Raw genomic sequence first — 21,450 nt, 5'->3', positions numbered from 1 at the left:
ATTTGTCATTGTTGATTTATTTGTGGAGGTAGAAAGGAAAGGCTTCTTGTTTCCTATCAACATTTTTTTAATATGGGTTCTTGTTTTGCTTAAGTTGTTTTCTAAGAAAAGTATTGTTTTCTTCATCAAAAGGTTTATATATTTATATTTGTGGATTGATCTTGAGATCTTGTAGTAGTGTCAGCCCCATACAATCACATTATAGATTTCATAAATGCCATTAAGTAAATATCAATTATTATTTTTAAAAATATTTGTACAATATTGGCCATTATTTGAGTTTAGTGTTGTTCAAACTTCAAAGCCATCTTGTACACCTTAAAAAACTGTTGCCCTTAATCTTCTCTTCAATTCTTTTCTGCATGCAAACAAAAATCAAGCCCATGTTAACATACATCATAATCATATCCAAGTTTTATGCCATACATTAATACTAAAATTTACCTTATTAGTTGCCTATCAAGGGTTAAAGCAGATAACGGCCCTCTATTCTCTTCAGCTCTCCTCAGAAGGTATGGTATAACTATCTCCATGGAGCCAAATGGCATATACTTACTAACTTGAAATCCTGCATTCCTCAAACCAAAGGAAAGGGCTTCTGACATTCCATATAGTTGTGCAAATTCCAGCTTTTGGTTTACCTTTTTAACACCTAAATCGTGTGCTTTTGCCACTGCTTTTTCCCCTATTTGTCATCAGCATCTTGAATTAAATATAATGCTCAAAATTGAGAGTACATTTTTATATTCCACATAATTAAAGTTTCAAATTCTTTACCTGATTCGACATTATGAGTTGCAAGAACAAGTGCACCAGGACCCTTGGCAATCTTATCGAGCATGAAAGAAGCACAGTCATTGTAGCATGCATGAGTTTCTTGTATGCTATTGTGGATAGGAGACTCAAAGCCTAGGGATGAAGCTAGTTTTCTTTCATATGACATATAAGCTCCTCTCACCAGTTTGAACCCCATTGGAACTCCCATTTTTTCTACAGCCTTTGTTACTAACAACAATCTTTCTTTTGCATCTTTCAAGTAAGCTTGAATTGTCCCATACATGATTATGTTATCATCTCTGTTGTACATAATTGCAGAAGAGTAGGTAAAGTAATCAATGGCAGGTTGAACTGGTGTATGCTCTGCATCAATCGTCAAAGGGACATTGGCTTCCAAACATTTTTGGCATATTTTTAATAGTCTCTGGTGTGCTAGTTGGAGATCATGTTCTTCATCTAGTGTTAATGGTTCTGGCCTATGGAGGGTGTGATAGGTAGGGCTTATACTAGACAAAATTGGGAGGGTATCCAACTTCCATGGCAAATTGAAAGAAGGGTTCTTGTGTTGCCATCTTAACAAGTCACTAACCCGTCCAAGCAAATTCATGGGGCAAATAGCAGATATTTTCACAATAACAAAACTCACCTGTTGAAAGAGGGAAAAAAGGAAGTTCATTTTTCATGTTGTTATCATAGTTAAACCAAATATCACAAGAAGAAACAAAATCCACTAATCCAATCAACTTAAAAAAAAAAAAAAAATTATTTTAAATAATTTGATAGTTGGAGAAAGGTAATTTGAACCCTAAAATCTCTGTTAGTCACATTACTAATTAAACTATAAGACTCTTAGCAAATCTAACCAACCTTTCAACAAGACGGAAGTTTCTATAATATCCAAATCTAATGGTTACCTTAGTACATTAAATTAAAGCTTTTTAAGAGACAAGTTGGTAAATTTCTACAATTTACATTGAAAAGCAATAGAAATTAATATTGCCTTCAAAGTCATCCGCATGTATATGCAACATTTTATTGCAAACATCAAACTAACAACTACAAATTAGCCCTAAAAATTACTGATCAAATTAGCAAAATTTTACATTTCTAATCCTAAAAGAGTTTTTTACTAGGCAGTTTTTTTTTTCATCTTAAAGAAGAATTTTCAGGTAAACTTCTAGTGATACTCATAGATAATCCCACCCCTAGCTTGTTTCATCACATTTGTCTATAACAAAGGATGGAAAGATTACAATCCATAATCTATATTAAAAGCACTTAAATTTTTGTATTAAAAGCACTTAAATTTTTGTATTAAAAGCACTTAAATTTTTTTTTTTTTTTTTTTTTTTGTCTCAATATTTTTTATTTTATTTTTTAACAAAACTAACTTTTTTGAAAATAACTAGCTTTTAACTTTTTGTTATACATTTAACATAAAAGTTACAAATTTTTTTTTATACATTTTGATAATTATCATGCAAATAAATTACCAGAAACTGCAAGATTTCCCAAATACACACTAATTTAGTAGGTATGAAACATTTAATATTCAAATCCTCTTATTCTTGACTATTGGGAAAAAAAATTAGATTTATTATTAGACACTCATTCTATGGCTGTAGCAATTCCACTTCCCTATTGTGGGGAAACGTACAGTTGCATCCCAAATAGGTGATACCCACACAGTATTTGAGATAAGGGCAAAGTATTTGAGAGGATTTGAAACACTGCTTACTGTAAATAAATCATCATCATTTTACATTTAATTCACGTAGCATTTGAGATAAGGGCGAAGTATGTGTAACGCACTATCAGTTATCATAAAAACATAAAAATAATCTAATTCACATGGCATTTGATATAAGGACAAAGTATGTGTAACATATTGTGTTATCATTAAAACGTAAATTGAAATCATGAGTTCACGCTTTCAATTATTGAGGGGGTGTTTGGTAGGGGTGTTTAAACAACATCTTTTGTTGTTAAATAACATAACATGTATTTTCACAATACTTTTTCACCTATATGTATTTCTAAAAAACTTAAATAATGTTATTAGAATAACATTACCAAACAGTCCCTAAAACACTGCTTATTGAAACATACAGATTGTTAAATCATAGTAACACCCATCACCCTTTGAGATAATATTCGACTAAACCGACCATATAAGCAAGGTATGATGTTTGGATGTTAGACATCTTTTCTTTTTATCCAGAAGAAAGTCTATAAGCAAAAAAAAAAAAATGATAAAATTTTTTATATTTGACTGACGTAAGTAAAAAAGTGAATTTACATGTGTGGAGCTAAAAATTAATAAAAACTTGTTAGTAAATATGGTAAAAAATTTGTAGCATTGCTCTTTGTCTAGACATAAAACTATTGAAAGTACCTAGCCAAAAAAAAAAAAAAAACTATTAAAGTACTGCAGGGAGGCACCAACTGACCACAGCAGCTTTGGACCTCACAATTTTGTTTGTCACGTGAGAGTGGATTTTTTTTTTTGGGTTAAAAGGAACTTGCATTAAACAACTAACAAGCCAAAGGAGGCAGAGTATTGGCAACACGCCTCAAGTACAAACCATAAACATGCCGCTCGATGAGGCCCCCCACATACATGTCCAGACCCGTAACCCCTTTTTTTCATTTATTTATTTTTGATAGGCATTTATTTATTTATTTATTTTACTTACGAGCCCAATCTTAATCTATCATCTCTCTCGTTAAGGGTCCGTTTGGATACAGCTGAAAACTGAAAACTGAAACTGAAAACTGAAAAACACTGTAGCAAAATAATTTTTAAATGTGTAAATAGTACCGTGGGACCCATTTTTAATATTTTTTTCTGAATAAAGTGATTGTGGGTCCCATGAACAGTCCATGAACAGTGTTCAAACAGTGTATGAACAGTAAAATTTGTCTCCCGCACAGTATATAAACAGTACTTTTACTGTTCATTCGCTGAAAAAAAAAAAAAAAAAAAAAAAAACTCTTAAACGCAAACGTGCGTTTGGGAAGCGCAAAACGCGCTTCCCAAACGCACTCTAAAACTTAAAAAATATAATGCCTATTCAGTTCTACTTCTATCTCATCTCGTGCTATTTCAATTTCAACAATCTTTTTCTTTTTTGAGAGATTTAATTTAAAAAAAAAATACAATCGATTATATAATACCCACCATTTTCCTCTCACATCTAATCTCCAAACATCAAGTCAACGTTTTTCTACTAGGAATCATGCTTAAGAAAGATAAAAAGATAGAAAAAAAAAAAAAAACAATTTTCAAAGCAATAAAACAACCACAAAGTAAGCTATATAATGAATAGTAAAAAAATTAGAATAAAGAAAAAGAAAGTTCATGAAGCAAAATAAACCCAAATGAAAAGTAATGGGAAAAGCTTACAGAAGATGGTGGAAGAGACTTAGCTATCTCAACAGTGTGAAGGAAAGCCTCCAAGTTCCGATCACAAGACTGGTTGTCACTGACACATTCCACAGAATAATCAAGCATAACTCTGAGCCCATCGCCACCTCGGTGTAGCCTCCGCACGGTGTCTCCGGTGGCCAAAGCATCCTCTCCACCACAAAAATGCTCATAAAACGTGTGCTTCACAACACCCAACACGATATCTCTGAAAACCTCTATGTCCATGAGCTTGGACTTCATGACCCACATCCCAAAATCCACCATAGACTCCATGGCTGCAAAGTGAAGGTTGGCTGAGGCTCGTAGGAGCTTGGTGGTTGGTACGGATGAGAATAGCTTCTCAACATCATGGAGGTTGAGAGAAGTGTCTGTGTTTGTGGGTGGTGGTTGATTTTGGATAATGGATTCTAGCTTTTCTGTGCTGTGGTTGATGGAGATGGAAGAGGAAGAGGGAGAGGAAGAAGAAGAGTTGAAAGGCCTAGAGAAGAAGTAACAGTTGCCAAAGCTTTTTAGGAGTTTCTTCGGAGGGAATACACGGGCTGCCATGAAATCTTAGTGGTGTGTACAAATTACAATCTCACTGTTGTCACAACACAAACCCAATGTTCTGATTTGCAATCCCAATTGATATTTATATATATATTTCAATTCTAAAGCTGATATTAATACAAACCAAATTAATTATGTACCTGGACTCAAAAAAAAAATTTTAATTAATTGTGTACGTAATAAATATTTTCTATTTTATAATATTCTTTTTTTTTTTTGCATATTTTATAATATTCTTTTTCAAAGCAGTAAAAAACTATCAAATATAGAAAACCACGAATCAATAAAGAATCAAGCATAATATTAAATAACAAAAGTAAAATTATATGCAATCGTAAGTTGTAACCGATGTTTAGATTTCCACTCTAAACCATTAAACTTGATATTAATACGAATCAAATTATTAAATCAAAAAACGGTATTGTGAATAGTGTTTAATACACACTTTATTATACACATGCAAAAAATCAACTGAAATTGTGACTCTAAATGCATGTAACAAAGTGTTTATAGCAACTTTTTTCTATTAAGAGTAGTGTTTATTACATAATATGAAATCAAATTTGGTTTTTTTTTTTTTTTTGTGTGTGTGGTATTTTACTTGATATTCAAAGTATTATATTTAATATTTTTTTTTTGCAAAGCATGACAAAATCATCAAATATAGAATAGAATACCACGAATCAATAAAGAATCGAGCATAATATTAAAATAACAAAAGTAAACTTATTTAATTGAAACCAACTCCTCTATGACTCATCTAAGGTTTTGGTTGATCCAATGGATAAAGCCCAGTCAGTGAAAGATTTTAATAATGGTCATTTAATATAACACAAAATTAGTTCTTTAGATTTTTTTTTTTTTTTTATAAATTTTTTTGTTATTTGGCAAATCAAATATGTGTCGATAAATTTAGAGCACATGCAAATAGAATACGAAGAGTAAAAATGATTTTAATATTAATCCATTTACGTGAAACTTATTCACGTAAGTAATAGCATAATAATAATAATAGGTAGTAGCTTTCATTCCAACTTTAGGATGAGTTTGAGATGTTCTTATTTCCTTTAGCTTTTTTTTTTCAATTTATTTAGTTTTTAGCTTCTTTTTGGTACTATTTAAGGGTTTAATTGCATTTTTTAGTACTATTTATGTGTTTCATTGTACTATATATTCAGCTAACTTTTAACATTTTTTTTTTTACACTTTCAACAAAAAATTTTTAGTTTTAATTAAATAAACTGTTTCCAAACGAATTTTAAGACTTCTAAAACCAATCTATAATAATTTTTATAAATTTTTAGCTAGACTTTATCCAATAGATAGTACTGTACACTAAACAAATTCACAAAATATAAATTATCCAATAGATAATATTATAAATTCACAAAATATGGAAAACGGTATTATTACACCATGAAATTTTATACTCAACTACTAGACATATTAATCCTAAACAAATTGTTTTATCAATTGTATTATAGATGAATACCAAAATTTTATGCAACTACATACGGAAGCTAATGAACAAATCTAAGGGCCTGTTTAGTAGAGGTGTTTGAGTAATGTTATTTATATTTTTTGAAATACGTGTGGGTGAAAAAGTGTATAAAAATGAATGTAATGTTGTTTAAAAACTGAAAACATATATTTAAAATGCTTTACTAAATGGGGCCTAAGTCTTTTGGAAAACCCAAAAAATCGGCAAAAATGACCTAATACCATGTTTGGGTGAAATATTTAACATTTTATTACTGTTTTTAAAATATTTACCAATTTACTACTATTTTGTAAGTCGAGTTATGTAATTTGAATTTCCTAAAATCGAGTACTCTAGAGAAGCTAGACAGTGTACAAATCACAAATCACATGGAGGTTGGAAAGAAAACCAAATACGTAGCATCCACAAATTGACTTGAATAAGTCATAAAAATTAATCCTCTTCCCAAAATCCTGCCATGATTGTCTGGCATACGCGATATTTTTAAAGCAATCACCAGGAATTGATGGAGACAAATCAATCAAAGTTTTGAAAATTCAAATATGCCAAAATTTTTTTTTTTTTTTTTTAAAGGAAATCATTTTACCTTCTATTCAATTCCAGAGACTTTCCTATTAAAGGCACTTCCCTATCCACCTCTGTTTTACTGTAAGGGCACGTTTGGTAAACTGTAATAGGTACTGTAATGTAATAGTTATTCTTATAGTTTAGCTATCCAATAGTTTGGTTATGTTTTTATTACAGGGAATAGTCATTCCTTATGAATAGTTATTCTTAAAAATGAGGAATAACTATTCATTTCTAAAAGGGTTATAATAGCTATTCCTTAGTAGATATAATAATTTCTAACATTAATATATTTCCAAATAAATAAACTTTCCATATCCACCTAACAATTATGGAAATAAAAAATCATCAAAAAATAACCCATCTCTCTAAAATTTAAAATGTATTATTTTCTAGGAAATATATTTGTATGAATGAGATATTTCCTAAAATAGATCATAAGTTTTATTCTAATGTTACAACTCACAATCAAACTATTGAATAGGTTTAGTTATTCCATTACAACACCTTTTATTCCTAGTAATAAAGATTACCATTCCAGTTATAATCACATTCAGTGTATCAAACGTACTCTAAGAATAGCAATGGATGTACACTTTTTAATTTAAAAATGCCAAATCAATGGTGTCTGGGCACATTTTGAAGGAACTTGATTATGAGAAACTGGAATTATACTTTTTTTTTTTTTTTTTTTGAGAAACAAACTGAAATTATACTTAAAATTCGAGTTATAAATTCATAACAGTAGTAAAATGCTAATATTTTGCCCAAATATGGTATTTGTCCTTTTGGCCCCCAAAAGTCAGTATCTTGGGCTTATTTTAACGGGTCCCCATTAAGGAAAAAAAAATCCCATCTTTCTCAATAATAAAAAATAGCAAAACTTCAGTCTCAAAAAAAGCAAAATTATTCAAATGTACACAATTATTGTCATTCAAATAAAGTTATTTTTTAATTTCTTTTTTTATTTTTATTTTTTAATTTGATAATTATAACAATAAAATGAGAATTTAAATCATGAATGTCTTTTTTGAAAATACTAATATATGCTAACAAGTTGAGCTAAAAGAATCTTGAACGATATTCAAGTGAAGTTCTAAACATCTATGGTTAGAGATAAAATATACTCCAACAACTTATGAGTTTTAGCAAATATTCAAATAACAATCGATACACATTAAAAATCTTCAATTAAATGTAAAATATATCCATTAACAAATAAGACAACCAAATCACCTCATCAAATGAAACACCAACTTTGCTAATTGTTACTTCCTTCAGCAGAATAGAACAAATACAAGAAATTTGTTTCCCCAACAATTATTCTACGCAACATTTTCAATTTTTAATACTTGTCAATTCAACATTTGGTTGGAGAAATTATCAAAATTATCATTGTTAATGCAACGGGTTGTATGGACTATGTACTGCTGAAGCGGGAGAATGAGGTAGACTTCGAAATTTTATGATTAATGCAATAGATACAGCAAAAATTTGCAAGCATTCTTAATTTAGTATATCACATCATTAAGAAAAAAATTATATTCGAGATTGCGGTGAGCCCATGTGTGAGTTGGCATACTAATTTAGAAATGTTGTGAAATTTTTGTGATATTTTTTTTTTTTTAAGGATACTAAATATTTTTAACATACACACCCGAGGAGAGGGAAGAAAATCTTAAAGAAACTGACAGTGGTGTAAATTCAAAAGGGTCTAATTTTTTTTGACTTTTTATCATATAACATTACTCAAATTTTGTTTAGTTTATTTTATTTTTTGGGTGAAATTGTGAAAATAATTTTTTTTTTTTTTTGATGAAAGTGAAAATAAATTTTATTTCAACTATTCCTTCTTTATTTCTGTCTAACTTTCCTTATTGAGTGGCAAACCACGGTAGACTGATGCTGACTTTATGCTTGTTAGTTGTTACAAATTAATTTTTTATAAATAATAATCCAAATTTAAAAAGAATAAAAAATAGATACATAATAATATAGCGGTTGGTAGAGTTGTCACTCTACTGTAGGGGAAAACTCAAACGGGACAAATAATAATAATATATATTTTTATAATAAACTTTCATCAATCCACGATCCATTTAAATCCACAAAATTATTCAGCACCATAACCATATATTCTCCATGTAGACAACTAGACAGCATCATTATACACGCCCAAAAATAAAATATGAAACGTACACGTAAGGTTAAGGAAAACCAGAAATTATAGAGTCCTCTGGTGGACCACGTCACTTGTCCATCATTCTAATAAAAATCTTTTACTTGTTTAAAATTACTGGGTCAATAATTAATTTCTGTTAATTTTTTTTTTAATTAACAATTTTAAACAGGTGGAAGTTTTTTAGTGGAATGATGGACCACATCACTTGTCCACCATGTGCATCTTATAATTTCTTAGGAACACTTAGTTTGATAGAATAGAGAATTTAATAAAATTCGTTTATCATCTATTGATGGCTTATTATTTATTTATTTTGGTAAACTATATGTTTGGTCCTTAACTTTTAGGTTGAATGTCAATTTGATCCTTAACATTTCAAATGTGTTAATTTAGTTCTTTTGAATGGAAGATATAGATAACGTGTCAATTTAGTCCTTAATATTTTGGTCTTGTATCAAGATAGTCACTGTCCATTACAACAAAAGTAGACTACGGTGACGACACTTTTTGTCATAGTATGTCCTTATTTCATCGCCAAAGACATATGGTGAAAAAACAGCATTCGTCATCTACGCCCCGTTACCTAATATTTTCGTCACTAAACATTATATTCAGAGACAAAATAAATTCGTCACCAATGATTTTTAATTTGTAATTTTTTTTATTTGACCATATAAGGTGACAAAATATTTCGTCACTGATTGTATATATATATTTTTTAATTTTCAATTTCAATAGATTAGGCAACGAATTATTTCGTCACCAATTTCTGCTAATAGTCAGTTCAAACTATTGGTGTCATTAAGTGATGGATGAAAAATGTTGACGTGGCTAAAAGTAAAAAATTATTTTTTATGCCACATATGTTGTCACATGTGGTTCTGAGTTTTAATTATTAAAAAAAAAATCCCTAAACTAGGATTGAAATCCCCAGAGTCCTAGTCTCAAAAATGAAGCTCACCCATTGAATTGATTCACCGCTCTAAAAAAATATTAGAGAAAACACACACATGATGAGATAATAAATCAAACCCACCCTTTGATTCAATGCACTTTATGCGTTATTTCTAAATTTCTTCACTTTACTATTATCTTTGTTGATTTCCCAAGCTTTGTTCAAATCAAAGTATATTACCTAGTACAATGAGCCATGCAATTGTTTTCAAAGGCCCCCAACCCTCTATGCCCAACATTTCCGCCGCTTATTTATTTTTGGATCCATTTTCTTTCTTCTCTTCTACATCATTATTATAGCCCACCACCATCATTGCATTTGCCGCATCAATATAGCCATTGTCTTGCAAAATGATAGTACCCACACAGTACTTCTTCTTCTTTCTCTTGCAAAGGAGCTTGCGATGGTAGCGGATGATAGAAAGAGTGGCAAGTGAGGAGGATGATATTGCATATTGTTACTGATGGATGATGATATAGGATGAAACGAAACTAAAAATAACGTTCTACCTCTCTTGACTTTCAAACCCTTTGCTAAGGAATGCAACTATTATATTTGTATTCGTTGGATTTTAGTTTGGTTGAGTTTTTTCATTTAAATTATATTTGATATTAACAAATTCTCTAAATTAATCTTCTTAATTTTTTTTTTTTTAATTTCATGTGGTAGTACACGTGGCAGTATATGTCACATAAAAAATAATTTTTTTATTTTGGTTGTTAGCCATGTAAACATTTTCCATCCATCAGTTGGTGGCACGGACTATTTTGACACAAAAGCAAAATGTTAGAGACTAAATTGACACATTTGAAATATTAATGACCAAATTGACATTCAGCGTAAAGGTTAGGGACGAAAAGTATAGTTTGCACTTTCTTTTTTAAAATTGAAATTCCAATTTTGGAATGATATTAAACCTGCCTATTATGAGTTTCCTCAATTCAATTAGTGCAAGTTTTAAAATGGCTTGAAAAGCCATGCTTTTTCCTTTTTAATTGCTATTACTGTATATTGATATTTCTGTATCAAACCAATTAGGACTTGGGAATGTGTATAGTGTAATGCTAGGGACACACCTCCTTCTACACTCAAATTCACACCTTGTTTATGTGTAAACTCTTAATTGGATTTTAGCCTCTACAGGTACATGTGTTACATATGGTGGGCCCATGTAAAAGTGATGAAATCCAATCAAGAGTTTTTTGTTGTTGTTGAGAATACTAAGTATTTTAACACACACGCACACACACACGGGGAAAGGAGAGAGAGCCTTAAAGAAACTATCAATAATATATATCCAAAAGGGCCTAAATCCAATCAAGAGTTGATATGTAAATAGAGTATGTATTTGGGCGTGGGAAATTGTGTAACCCTAGTATCGCTAATATATTTATATGTTACATAAAATGTGTTTAAATATGATAACATTAATATGAGAATGTTTTTAGCATTAATGTGTTTAATATGGGTCATTCTACTATACCCCCTTTTTTTGGATACAATATCCACCTAAATCTAAACCAATGAAATAGAAATGCTATGTGTACAACATTTTCACAATATTTTCACAACAAATTCTAAGTGATAGGTTGTTATTGGCTGTTACAAGTGGGCAAAAAAGTAATTTAAATTGTGAATTCAAATTAGAAACAATAATAGCTTACTACATATGATTTGTTATAAAAGTGTTGTAAAAATATTGTGGACGTATCACTTCTCTTAATTTAATGGGGTTTTGATCTTGACCATTTATTTAATTTGAGTGGATACTGGTTAATGATAAAGCATGTTACATATATAAACAAAAACCAAAAACCAAAAACCAAATAAGATTTCTCTTTCAATTACTTGCTTCTGTCTCTCCTTCTACCTCTCCCTCTATGCCTCTTCTCTTTCAAACTAGGCACAAGAAGACTAAACAGCTACTAAACAAAACCCTCTCCTTCTATGCTTCTTCTCTTCCAAACCAACCACAAGAAACCTAGACGGCTACTAAACAAAACCTTAAGGAAGACCCGTAAAAGAAGAAATTGAGTTCTTCAATTCCTGCCATTCTCTGGCCCGACGATAGTATTAGAGCATTGATTTCATCAAACATGTTTCTCTTTCTCTTTTTCTCCTACAATAATTCAATTTTAGTAGTAATAAACACATTATAAGCTATCAATGCATTAGATATATGTAAGTTGTCTTAATTTTTATTAAACTGTTACTAATCCACTAATGTTATTGATTTTTTTGACAACTTGTATAGTTGTACTAAAGGGATGCAACTACTATGTGGGATTAGAAGGTGTAGTTGGATGTTAGAAATTGGGTTTGATGACATTGGGATCCTACAAACACAGTTACAACCAAGGATGTCAAAATCGAGATCCTATGTAAGATCGTGGAGGGATGGTAGGATTGTGGATCGTAGGATCAATTTAAAAAAAAAAAAAAAAAACATTGATAGTGAATTTATATGTTAAATAATCATATAAATTATGAATTCATTAAAAAAAAAAAAGACAAAATTTTCATCAATTTATTATAATTTGTATACTATAAGTTAATTTTTAACATAGATTATCCTAAAAAGTTAAATAAATGTTTAGTTAAAAAAAACACTAATAAGGTGGAAAATCACTTATAATAATGGTGTATGTTAAAGAATCAATATATCATTAAAGAAAATAATAAATTTGAAATAAATTTTTTGGTAGATATAAATTTGACAGAATATACATAATAACTAAGATAAGAAGAACTTCAAATTGTTTTATATTTTTCAAAACAAAATACTTATAGAATGCCAGGTATTATATTTACTACTCTTACTTTGTTTTTAACTTTATCTTATTTTTTTTAGGAGAAGAGGAGTCCTAAAATAAAGTTAGAAACAAATGGTATTCAATCAAGGAAGCATGCAAAAACGTGGTACCATAGTAGAAAATTCATATCCCATTAATACTCCCACGAACCCACTATCCCCACCTACCCTACCTTCTGATTCACTTTTCCTTCTTCTCTTTTAACTTTTGTTTGATTCTCTCCTTTGAAAATTCGCCATTTCTCCTTAGTAAATTTGCCCTTTCACCTCAACTTCATTGGAATTTCTTTTTTGCAAATCTGTGAAACATCAATGACAAAGCTAAAGTGTAAACTTCCTCTATTGCAAGCACGCAGGTAGTAGTATCATTATTGTGGGTTTAATTTTTGGTTATATTCTTTGTAAAATTTGCCTCTTTCTTCTCATAAACTCAAAGAAGAGATCAAAACTAGGCATTGGTTGTTTTTTTATTTTATTTGAGCCCAAATAGTCATCTGTTAGCCCAAAGATATTGGCAAGAAATTGGGATCGTGTGGGATCATTTGGATGTACGAACTTACCGATCCCACCGATCTTAAACGATCCCAGTACCAATCCTTGAATATGAACGATCTTGAAATGATCCGGATCTTTTTGGCAGGTAAGATCGTAAGATCATAGGATCGTACAATCTAGATCCTGATTTTAACAACCATGATTACAACAACGTAGGTTTAGATCCATCAGTCAATTGGTGTTGGTTGAAGTCAAACAGCATACAAGGCTTCTAGTAGCTTTGCAGTGTAAGTTAGAAGCTAATTTAGTGTGGTCTGAGCCCTCTGCTGACTTTGTTCTACACTTCGACTTTGTAGAAATTGGTCTCCATATACACCAGTAAAATTTCGTTACTGGTAGATTTAAGCAACCCATGTGACCCAATAGGGTTTTTTGACTTGACCGAGTTTGTAAATTGTGTAAAATTACATTAATAAATCCACAGCGTTAAAACAGTCTGATGGTCTCTGAGTATAAATACAACACTAACTGCTTAAATGAGTAAATTACATTCAAAAGGCTTGCCCGTATATGGAGAAAGAGAGAGAATAGAGTTGTTTGTTGGACCCCAAGAGAAAGAGAGAAATATCCAAGGCTGGTGATTATTTTTTATCCTGGCTAGACTTAGACCATTGGAATAGCAAGCATAGAAAGAAACCATTAGGCCATATATCAACCACCCGAATCATCGGAACCAGAACCAGTAATTTTTTTTTTCCATTTTAGATTTGGGTATGAAATTTTACCCTTTTTTTGTTGGATAGATTTAGATTTGATTCATTTTTGTTTTGGGTTTTAGGGTTTTCTATCAAAATGATTGTAGATATTTGCTTTTGTTTTGAGAAAAAAGAGAATCGTTTCCCGATTCCTTTCAAAAATTCTTCCTTCCTCTTCTAACTTTTTGATTAACAATGCCTTCAACGAGTCCCTATTCTTTCTCTTACTTTTTTTTTCCACCAAATTTAAAGTTAAATTAGTTTTGCTATATGTTTTCCACTTATACAATCGCAGTTAGATTTTGGTTCCAAGAATTAGGGTTAAGGAAATTAGAATTATGATATGTGACTATTTTTTGTTAAATATTTTTGGTAATGGGTTTGTTTGAATTCTTCTCTTTTGGATTTAAATCATTCAATTTATTTCTCTGCAGAAATGAAGTGGAATCTTTCTACAATCTAGAGTATCTAATTTAATCAAAGCAAATTGTTCGGTTAAGGTTTGTTGGAATCGCAAGCACAAAGAGACATGCCGTTAAGCCATAACTGGTAAAGTTTTTTTTTGTTTTTGTTTTCATTTAATAAATCTGGGGATTGAATATGATTTAGGTTATAATTTCTTGGTTGGATTGGTTTAGATATTGTTATTTGTGTTAGGCTTCCATTAGCAATGCTTTCTATAATATAATACTACTAGTCGCTAATCCGTGCGATGTACGAGAAATGTATTGAATACAATATATAATTTAATCTTTATTTATTTTACTACAACACCAAAATTGAATTTGTAAAATAAAATCATCTAGCTAAAACATTTGTTAACAGCTATACATTTCAAACATTTATTAAACTATATTATTATTATTATTATCAACTTAACATTATTTTAATATATGATACCAACATGCTTCAAGAAAATGTCCAACACTGAAAACAATTTCGAAAACAAACTCAACTAAATAGTTTGATGAATAAATATATTACAATCTATAATATAAGCCAAGAAATAAACTTTGAAACCAATATGAACAAAATCCACGTCAAATAAAACCATTTCGATCATTAAGAATATGACTCACTAAAGTCATGAAAAACACAGGATTCATTACAAAAAAGAAAAAAAGAAAAAAAGAAAAGAAGCATCTTTAGTCTTTATAGATTTTGCCTAAGTACCCAGATATGATGACACATACTCACACAAAAATCATTAAAGAAAGAATCAAAGAACATACACAACATGTACATACGCTATGAAAGTAAAAATAAGAAAAAAAAAAGAGACGTAAACACGGAGAATTAAAGAAAAAATTATAGGAAAAAAAAGTTAGGAATATAAATATAAGATAAAGATGGGTTACCCTAAAAAAGAATAATCCATGGATATTCATTGAAATCTTCTAGATAATTTCTGATAATAGAAAAAATAAAACCCAAAAGTTATGATGTTAAAGCTTCCAAAAGGCCAAAACAAATTTAAAAAAAAAAAAATCAGAAGATTCAAAGCTTCAAAAGTATTGAAATAAAACAATATATATATATATATATATATATATATAATTACGCAATAGAGAAATACAATAGAAAGAAGGGAATCCATGATTATAGCTTTTCTACTATTGAAATTGGCCAGACAATTAAATATATTGCAAAAAATGAACTTAAAAATTCATATGTAAACCAAACAATTAGAAGATTTTGAGCCAAGAATTTATTAAAACAAAACAAAAATTATGTGACTACACAATGGAGAAATATAATAAACAAAAAAAAAAAAAAATGTCTACACAACATAGAAATATTAGAGAAATATGAGTTACCTTTTAAATGTTAAAATTCAAAATATTAAAACTTATAAAAGGTTTAAAAAATTTGAAGATTTAATTAAAAGATTCAGGCCCAGCAATTAAATAAACAAAACAACAATTGACAAACTTATAAGAAAAAGAAACAAATCTATAATTTTTATTGAACAAATCAAATAACCCTAATCTTGATGCATTGACCGAAGAAGGAGAGGAGTCCAATATAGAAGTAGAATATGTGAATTATGAAGCATGAGCTGCCCTAAAAAAAAATCTTGAAGAAAAATAAGTTTTAAGGAGAAAATTGTGTTGCGGCAAAAGAAGATAATAGCAGATCTAATCATAAAATCTAAAATAAAAAGAATTTAAAATAAAAATAATAAAAAAATAGTGGTGACCAACGGCCATTCATATAAATATAAGATATTGACCAACCTTTATAAAAAGATGTCAGTTTCAATATTCACTTTGTGGTGAGGGTCCTTAAACATCATCTTCTCCACGAATAGTTTTTGGGGCTTAGGTTTTCTACGCAAGCAATTCTTAAATAGGAGAGAGTAGAGGCGGTGGGAGAGTGTCCTTATTTGGCTAGAAGTCTAACTTGCATTGAAAAAAGAAAACAGTGATGAGGTGGAAAATTTAATTTAATTTAAATATTGTGCTGACGTGGAAAATTGTGGAAGCTTCAAAAGCTTCGGTTTTATATATATATATATATATAGATAATACCAATTTTAATATAATATATTTTTAGATATCTAGTAAGTTAGCGCTTATGTTGGAGAGTTTGCAATCATCACAAAAAAGAAAAAAAAGAAAAAAAGATTTGTACCATGTACATATTACCTGTTTGATAAATGTTTTATAGATGTGTTTATTATTGGTATGATTTATTTTTTTGGGGTTTGTTGCTGTTCTCATCAAATTCAAGTTCTTTGAATGTATTAATCATTGAAGGTAAAAGATAACATTTTTCTTATGCCCATTTTAATTATAGTTATCTAAACTAATGAACATTCTCTGCCTATCACATCCAGTATATGAATGGCTTATATAATCTCTCTGCTGGATAATACTGTGTTATCGAACATCAGATTTTTTAAATCAAATTATCCTGTGTTATCGAACATCAGATTTTTAAAATTAAATAATGATGCTTGCTATTTTGGAAGACAAGAAAGCTGGTGTATCTGTTATTCATTGGTATTAGAAGAGAAAGCACATTACAGATTGAGTCATACAAATCACTCACTTTTAGCCTTTTGAAGATAAATAAGTATGTGTTGGTAGTCCTCCAAAAAACTCTCTACCATTTCCTCACCAATCATTGACCCAACTGTATGTAATTGATGGTCTCCATGTTAGAAAGATTCCACTAATGGTAATGGTAATGGTAACTACATTTTAGTAATATGCTCACAAATTGTTTCATAAAATTTTGCTGTTGTTTTTTATTCTAAAATTTATTTTTATTGTTTATAATTTAAGTTTTATGATGTGTATAATTCTCCCAATAGTTCTTAAATGACTTGATTACCTAAAGTGTTCACTATCTACATTGGCCATGGTCAATATTTCAAATCATTGGCTTCTTTCTCCTTCGGGTTTGTATCAGTTTATTTTATAGTTTCTTTTTGCTTGTATGGAATGAGTAATTTACTTCTTATTATATGATAATTGTGTTAATTTTATAATCATTGTGAAACTGAGGGTAGGAGAGAGGGATTTACTCTTAATGTGATACAGGTCAAAGCTTAATGAAAGGTTGGGCAATGATGGAGTTATCTTTAGAAAGAGCATGTAATTCAGCAACATATCTCTACGTTCACTTTGCTAATTGTAGATTACTTCTGATATTTAAATACCATGAAATTTCAATAAGTTGAGGAGACAAGTAGAGAATATGTCATGTAGCTGAAACTGCTATAAGTAAAGGTTTTTTTTTTTTTAATTTTATTTTTTTATAATTATTTTATTTATTTATTCATTTTTAAATTATGCCATAACTTTATTTTTATGTTTAGTCATTTGGTTGGATATGTTTGGATTTTTGTATTTGAGTTAGATTTGGATTTGGCTATAGTAATTGGATTTAAGTCAAATCATCTTTGAAATGTAAGTGAGAGGGAGTGTGTATGGTACTTTGCTGTAACTTTATTCAGTGTTATTTACTAATGCTGATGTTATTAAGATCTTACATCAAGTGAGTTTAGTCAACGAATGAAATTTAATAGTTAGGTTTAACTAAGAGGACATGTTAGCCATTAGTGAAGAAAAACTAAGTTGCATAATTAGGTAATTTTTTCATCTTTGTGAACAATCATTATCTTTTTAGAATTCAATTGAGTATTTTTAATTACTGTATTTCGAAAGTCTAAATTCTAATTTGTGATTTTTTTTTGTTTATTTATTTACTTATTTAATTACATGTGATTTCTTTTGTTGGAGCCTCTGGACTGTGTGGAATTATAAGGGTGTGGACATAGGTTATTTTAAATTGGCATTACCAACAAAGGATGCAATTACCTTTACCAACGTTGTACACATACATATCATTATATAACATTTAAAAAAAAAAAAAAATTTACAAAGGTACGCTGCATGTTTTCCGTAGCTTTTCCTCTTACATACTTTATCTTTTTTAATATTTTCCTCTTATTGTCTCGAGCTTCATCATGTAAGAATTCTATAATTACTAATTACAATTTCAAAACAAAATTGTATATTTGGTTTGTGGTCTTTAGCATTTTTTTAGTTTTTCTCACGATTTTCATGAATGTTGTTACCTTAGGATACTGTACTGTGAAATTTCTCCAACGTAGTCTTTCCTAACACAGTAATTGCATCCTATAAGATTTCAACCTTACGCACACTCAATAAAAAGGACTGCCCATTATAATCTTGATATGATTGCTCGATTAGCAGTAGAATACAATTACAAAAGTGAATGGTTAGAACTTAAAGTAAATTATTAATTAGAATGAAGACATGAATGTGAATGAAAACGTAGAAATTTACTTGAAATTGTGAGTTAAAGAAATACTTATTTTTTATTAAAGACAATAATATATCCAATATGGTTTACATATTGTATCTTAAAATCGGGGTTTACATGCTTTGATTGATTCGGCACATTACTATTTGTTGTTGAAGAGAAATTTCAATTTTGAACATTTCTAAAAATTAGATAAATTTTCATTAGAATGCTCAAGATATTTGAGAATTTCTAGCTTGCAAGGTTAGTATAGTACTATGAATGCAATAAACTTATTAAAAAAAAAAAAACTAATGGTACATGTCATGATGTATGTATGTATACTTACCTAAATTTATGACTGTGTGTATACAAAAATTGAAGTTGGATGTAAATGTCCTACCAAGGGAGATTCAGAATATAGTTGGCAATGAATATTACTTCCAAACATGTTCTAGGATTCACAAAATTAGAATGTTTTCAATTAAATAGACTAATTATTTGTGCCACACTCATTTTTTTGTAGCATTTCTATTGGGAATTCCTAATTTGCACATTATATACTATGCATTATTTTTATTTCCTTTCACGCATGTTTTGATCTCATGTTGGATCAATGCAGAGTTGTTACTTTATATTCTATTACATTTATTTTTAAATGATTTTCCTTTTCATTTGTTACTGCTTAACTACCAAAAAAAAAAAAAAAAAAAAAACCTAGAGAACAAAGTCAGTATGATGTGTTTATTTTTAATTGAATTTCTTCCTGCCATCATCATGCCAGAGCCACTACCAATATGTTTTTCTTTTTTTTCAGTTTGTTCATTAAATATTATCAGAATTTGATATTTTATTTGGAGTGGTTTTGATTTAGGTCTTTAACTTGAAGTTATGTTTTTCTATTAGCTTTTTAGTTTGTGCTTTAAATAGGATCAAGTTTTTTATATTTGTTTGGATTGGTTTCAGTTTAGGTCTTTATGTTATATTTAGTTATAATTAAGTTATTTGGGTTAAAATTGTTCATGTTTATCTATCTATGTTGTCTGGGTTAATACACAGAGGAACGGATTTAAAGAACTTAAGTGAGTCTCAGTCTCTTTTGGACAATTTGAATGATGAAATAGAGCAGGAGATTATTCTAGACAAAGTTATAAACAATATAAATTAAGTTGGAATGAAAAAGTAAAGTGAGAGTTTTCCCTTAATCCAAATCCTATAGAAGTAGTAACATGAATCTCTGTGGAGGGAAGACTTTTCAATTCCTTCAATTTTTTATTTTGTTGAAGAATGAAAGAATAAGGTGATGAATTCAGAGGGGTATGGGTCATATTTTGTTGAGTTCATTTTTTATTGCCAATTAATTACGTATGGTACAATCTTGGTATTATAGAAAAAAAAAACGTGTTACCTTAAATATGGCTTCATGACTGAGTAAGATGTGTATTTAAATGATGAAACTTTGTGACCAATTTGTATTCTAATCATACAGCACAAATGTGTAATACTAATATCCATATTCCCAAGTCCCAAGAGGATTGATTTTTTTACCTTTTGTGGCTACTTTGCTTTAAGTGGATGTGGTTTAAGACTAATTGTGAGAGTTAACATAAATCTAACTTTTGAGAAAGGAATATATTTATCTTCGAAAGGAAGATAAGTAGAGAACTTACTAGATAGGACTATTTCATTAATAAAAAAAAATATTCCCTAGAGCCAAAATTTATTTGCAAAAAATCAGTGAAACTCGAATGGAAAGAAATGCAACTTAGATTTATGGGAGAAGTTGTGTTTCATTTTTGTTTAATATAGTAAAAGTCTTGGAGGTGGTAAATGTTTGTTTGTCAAGGCAAGTGTGTGGTATGGAGTCTAATATGGGTTAGCCTTCTCTTTAATGCTATTACTTGGTTCTCTTTTAGAATAAGTTTTTGTTACTGCCAATTGGCTTTTCTTTCATATTTTCTATTAAAAATTTTTATTGCCTTTCACTCTATTTGCATAATAACTAGAATTAGGTACTTTAAACTTTTGTTTTAATGATAGACAATTGCGGACAATGTGTTTTGTTATTGTACTTTTATGCTTGCTGGTGTGTGAATTGTATTAACAAAGCTGACAATGAGTGGTTGCTATTAAGTTTGCAGGTTTGCATGTAATTCATTTAGTAGACCATGTTTGGTTGGAGGGCACCTCCTATTCTTTGAGGTTCACATTGTAGAATACATTCGATCATAATCAAAATTTTCTGATAGTTTACATTAAAAAAAAACTGAAAAGATGCTCTATATATGTACTTCTTTTATACAGAATAGGTACAATATTATTCTAATAATTATTGTTTTGTTCCTTATGCTCATTGGCATATCTAACTGAATTCCAATGAGCCAAAAAATTGTATTTCCTAACAGCTTTGAAGTTGTGGAAGCCTTGGTTGCAGAGGGATCATGATATTATTTGAGATATTTATGGATATAGTGCCACCACCACTGTTGAGCCAGCTTTCTACCAACGTTCGGTTTCCTGCCACCTTCTTACCACCAAGATTGCAAAGAGAAACCCCTTAAGGCAGACATTGAGAGAGAGAGAGAGAGAGAGAGAGAGAGAGAGAGAGAGAGAGAGAGAGAGAGAGAGAGAGACTACCTAGCACCCACTCT

General features: G+C 29.7%; 1 protein-coding gene across 2 annotated transcripts; it reads right to left on the bottom strand.

The window, feature by feature from the left end:
* Window positions 1–144: 144 nt before the first annotated feature.
* On the bottom strand, window positions 145–4,817 carry LOC115975864 (proline dehydrogenase 2, mitochondrial-like). Of its 2 annotated transcripts, none has more exons than XM_031096898.1 (4): window positions 4,208–4,817; window positions 778–1,423; window positions 445–685; window positions 145–358 (listed from the first exon to the last, which is right to left on the bottom strand). In XM_031096898.1, exons 1-4 carry the CDS (start codon window positions 4,751–4,753, stop codon window positions 319–321), a joined length of 1,473 nt encoding a protein of 490 aa, XP_030952758.1. In that variant the 5' UTR covers window positions 4,754–4,817; the 3' UTR covers window positions 145–318. The 2 variants fall into 2 exon arrangements, with proteins under 2 accessions (XP_030952758.1, XP_030952757.1); XM_031096897.1 differs by having other exon boundaries at window positions 146–358; window positions 4,184–4,817.
* Window positions 4,818–21,450: the final 16,633 nt, after the last annotated feature.

The sequence above is a fragment of the Quercus lobata genome, chromosome 2 (genome assembly GCF_001633185.2).
Source record: "Quercus lobata isolate SW786 chromosome 2, ValleyOak3.0 Primary Assembly, whole genome shotgun sequence".
In the NCBI taxonomy this organism is placed as follows: Eukaryota; Viridiplantae; Streptophyta; class Magnoliopsida; order Fagales; family Fagaceae; genus Quercus; species Quercus lobata.
The sequence above is the reverse complement of the archived record's forward strand: the minus strand, read 5'-3'. Positions and strand labels throughout refer to the sequence as shown.